This window comes from Trypanosoma equiperdum (assembly GCF_001457755.1).
Source record: "Trypanosoma equiperdum strain OVI genome assembly, contig: ctg_266, whole genome shotgun sequence".
In the NCBI taxonomy this organism is placed as follows: domain Eukaryota; phylum Euglenozoa; class Kinetoplastea; order Trypanosomatida; family Trypanosomatidae; genus Trypanosoma; species Trypanosoma equiperdum.
The window spans coordinates 70,567-74,047 of record NW_027124161.1 but is presented as its reverse complement, the minus strand read 5'-3'; the positions used below and the strand labels follow the sequence as shown (position 1 = coordinate 74,047).

The window sequence follows — 3,481 nt, the reverse complement described above, 5'->3', positions numbered from 1 at the left end:
CCCCCCCAAAAAAAAAAATAATAATAATAATAGGTCTCATACCAATAACAGAAACTGAAGCACAGCGTGGTACTGTGAGAATACAACTGAAACAATGTACGGTATCAGTTGCAGTAATCAAGAGTTCACCTAACACTCGTTGTTATTCCACTTATTCACAATCATGGTGACTAGATGATGCGCAATTTTCAGTCCTCAGATGCAGCTAATATTTATGTCACGCGTAGCTTCCCCTACACTGTGTAGGTATAGCACAAATATTGTGAAAACATGCTGGGTATTTCAGCGGAATGGCAGGTTATATTAAGCTCAAGGTGGCGCTAAGCATATAAATGAAAGCACATCCATAAACGTTACAGAAGCAAAGACTAGTACTAATCTTCCCGCACCCACGCATTTTTCAATATCCAAAGCCCGCGCGGGGACCATGATGGCGTGCTAAAAGGGACTGTAAAAGAGAAAAGACCCCGAAGCTAACTGCCATCATTGGCACCTCCTTCCGTAAAGTTGGCATAAGGCCCCTGCAGATTGCAGAGTCATGAATAACAGTCTGTTGGTAAAAATGGGCAGAGAGTGGATAACAGACGGTAGAAGCCACAGCCGCAGCCACTCCGCCAACAACAGTGTGTCCAACACCAACGGTGAAATGATTTACAAAATTTATAATCTCTTTTCCACTGGAATCCCTCTCCACACGTAGAGGTAAAATGCGGTTGCGCTCGCAGAAACGTCGTAATCCCTCAAAGACAGTCAGCAGAGTGCCGAAGTAAACAGCATTTACCATAAGTGGAGGCGTGGTATAGAAGAATTGCAATATGGTTTTGCTTCGAAATATCTGACATGTTTTCCTAAAACTGTCACCAGTGCGTAGGCACTCGTCCGATACACGATTTATAGGGTTACATATGAGCCTCATGACGAAACCAGCAACAGCACCAATCATGAAAGTCGTAAAGGCTTTATACGGTGGGTTAACTTCGGTACCGGGAAGGAGCCGAGCAGAAACGGGGACATAAAACCACATGAGAATTCCAAACTGTGGGGCACGCCGCTGCAGTGCCCTTTTTGGTCCTTTATTCCCTCCTTCATCAAAAGGAAGGGCCACTGCCCGTCCTGCCAAACCCGCCATGCTTCCGGTGACAAGAACTAGAGGGTCACGAAGCACTGCGAGCTTCTGTCGCTCAATTTTATGCAATCGTTCAAAGGTTGTACCGATCCCACCCACAACAGTAGTGAGAACCATTATAAATCCGCTACCTCAAATTACCACTTTATATACAATCCAACACTAATACTAAACTGACTCCTATGGTTCAACCACCTTTTCGCTGAATAAAAAAGCCCTTTGCTTTCTTCCGCTATCTACTGATACTGTTGCTCAAAGACTACACTATGGTTTCCCTTTGCTATCTTCCACAACGACAGAAGCCCCCGTTTGTATTCTGTTGGGTACGAGAGAAAAATACTGTCACTACCATACAGCAACAAAAAAAAAGAAGTGAGAGGTAACGAAAAAGGGAAGAAACTCATTGGAGTTAATATAATGACGATTAAAGCAACCGAGTCACGTATCTCTTTCTGTTAAGCGGACTATCGATGTTTTCTGAAAACAATCGATTCGGGTTTGACCCTAACCTCAACGCGCACATTCACTCGGCACTCACACACCGTAACCGAAGTGGAAGCCACCGCATCATTGATGATAGCACCAAAAGGCATTTTCCCCACTACCACACGTCACGATCGTTAACGGCCAGTGTTCAGGGGTGAAAAAATAATTATTCGCGGGGGCCCTCCTCGCAACAACGGCCCAATTGATTTAAACTTATTCGAATAAGTATATTATTATTATATATATATATATATTGTTACGACAAAAGAGAAGATGAATGATGCGAATACTGTACCTTACCCAACTCACATTGATGATGGGATATTCATTTCCCTGAGTCTCCTTCTGAGGGAAGGTACTAATTCACTCTACCCTCACCATCATAACCTTTAGGATGTAACTTATTACTTCGTAGACTGACTTTCATCATATGTTCCTGGTAGTGCGCATCCTGTCGCTTCAACAGTTTATGCGCTTCCCTATGAACCTCACGCATTTCCTCACGCTCTTCCCTACGCAAAGCAACTTGAGTTTCGTATTGAGCAGCGATAAGTAAGCGATGTTGTTCAATACGCGCGTTATTATCTTTCTTGCGTGGACGTGGGACTTCCGCCTCCCGTCGTTGTACGCAGCGCCTGCTGTCGGAAACAACCAGTTCCATGTTATTGAGATCGAGGCGCTCACCCACATCCACATCGGCAAGACTAATACTATAAAACTCATCGTATTCAGGACCAAGAATAATTCGGTCGTGATTTTTCTCACGCATGTGGGCCCTAAGCGCTTCTAATGATGCGAATGATCTTGTCTTTTCCCCACAAACAAGGCAGAGCAGACCGTTCGTTTTGCGTGCCACGTAGGAAAGAAGTCCTGCAACGTCTGTACATTTCTCCTGTAGGGGAATTGTGAACTCATGAACATTAAAAAGATGTTCCAAGTTTGCCTCCACGTTGTCTGAAAGAGCACCGCATGCAAAGCAACGGACTTCACTCACGTCTTCCTCACGCTCCTCCGGTTGCACCTTCACCTCTTTCGTTTTCTTCGTACCTTCGCTGAGAGCCTTCGGCCTCTTTGCGTTATGGCGCCGATGTAACCCAACCGCCGCACTACCCAATGATGTGCTTGTCAAGGCACTTGCTGCATCAGAGTCACGAGCGAGGATTCGCTGCTCCTTTTTAATGAGATGAGCGGTAGAGCGAACATGCGCCTGAAGCGTTTGCACGCAATGGAACGTTTTCTTGCAAAGTTTACAGGCGAAAGACGGCCCACCGTCATTGTCCACGTCGATTCCCTCCGCTATACGCATATGTTTGTACTCCTGAGCGGTAACTGGTCGCTTCCCTTCCACTCGCATCCGTACGTTATGCACATGAAAATCAGACTGGTAATGTTTGCGACTGGCTTCAATACTGTCGAATGCAACACCACATGCACCACACTGAGGAGCTGGCAGCGACATAAGCAGCAGCAACCCTTCCTTACTTGTTTTATTTTTATTTTTTTTAATTTACACCTCCACCGTTTACCCGCTCTCGAGTTTGTGGGCTTGATGGTGCGTGGTGACTCAGTAATACGAACCCTTAACAAATATATGAGCCAAGGAACTAATACAAATATGGAAATATATTTCTGCAATAACGATGCTACTCCGTAGTTCAACACGGTTTTGCCTTACCAGAGATTTACCTTCTTTTTTGAGAAGGGTTTCTTCCTTTTTTTCTTTTCTTTTCTAATCAAAGTGGATGATAAAGCGTAAAAGCAATAATTTAATAAAAAGAGGGTACAGATTTTAAAAAAAACAATAAACAAAATAGATGACACAGCAAAAGAAACTGTTAGGGATAAATTATCTACAGCAAATGAAACTGC

At 44.2% G+C, this 3,481-nt stretch overlaps 2 protein-coding genes across 2 annotated transcripts; both read right to left on the bottom strand.

Moving 5' to 3' along the window:
* Nucleotides 1–400: 400 nt before the first annotated feature.
* On the bottom strand, nucleotides 401–1,243 carry TEOVI_000100300 (uncharacterized protein; the record flags this gene model as incomplete). The annotated part of the gene is made up of 1 exon (XM_067224312.1): nucleotides 401–1,243. The coding sequence occupies one exon, from the start codon at nucleotides 1,241–1,243 to the stop codon at nucleotides 401–403; it is 843 nt and encodes a 280-aa protein (XP_067080413.1).
* Nucleotides 1,244–1,970: 727 nt separating this feature from the next.
* Nucleotides 1,971–3,071, bottom strand: TEOVI_000100200 (zinc-finger protein, conserved; the record flags this gene model as incomplete). The annotated part of the gene is made up of 1 exon (XM_067224311.1): nucleotides 1,971–3,071. The coding sequence occupies one exon, from the start codon at nucleotides 3,069–3,071 to the stop codon at nucleotides 1,971–1,973; it is 1,101 nt and encodes a 366-aa protein (XP_067080412.1).
* Nucleotides 3,072–3,481: the final 410 nt, after the last annotated feature.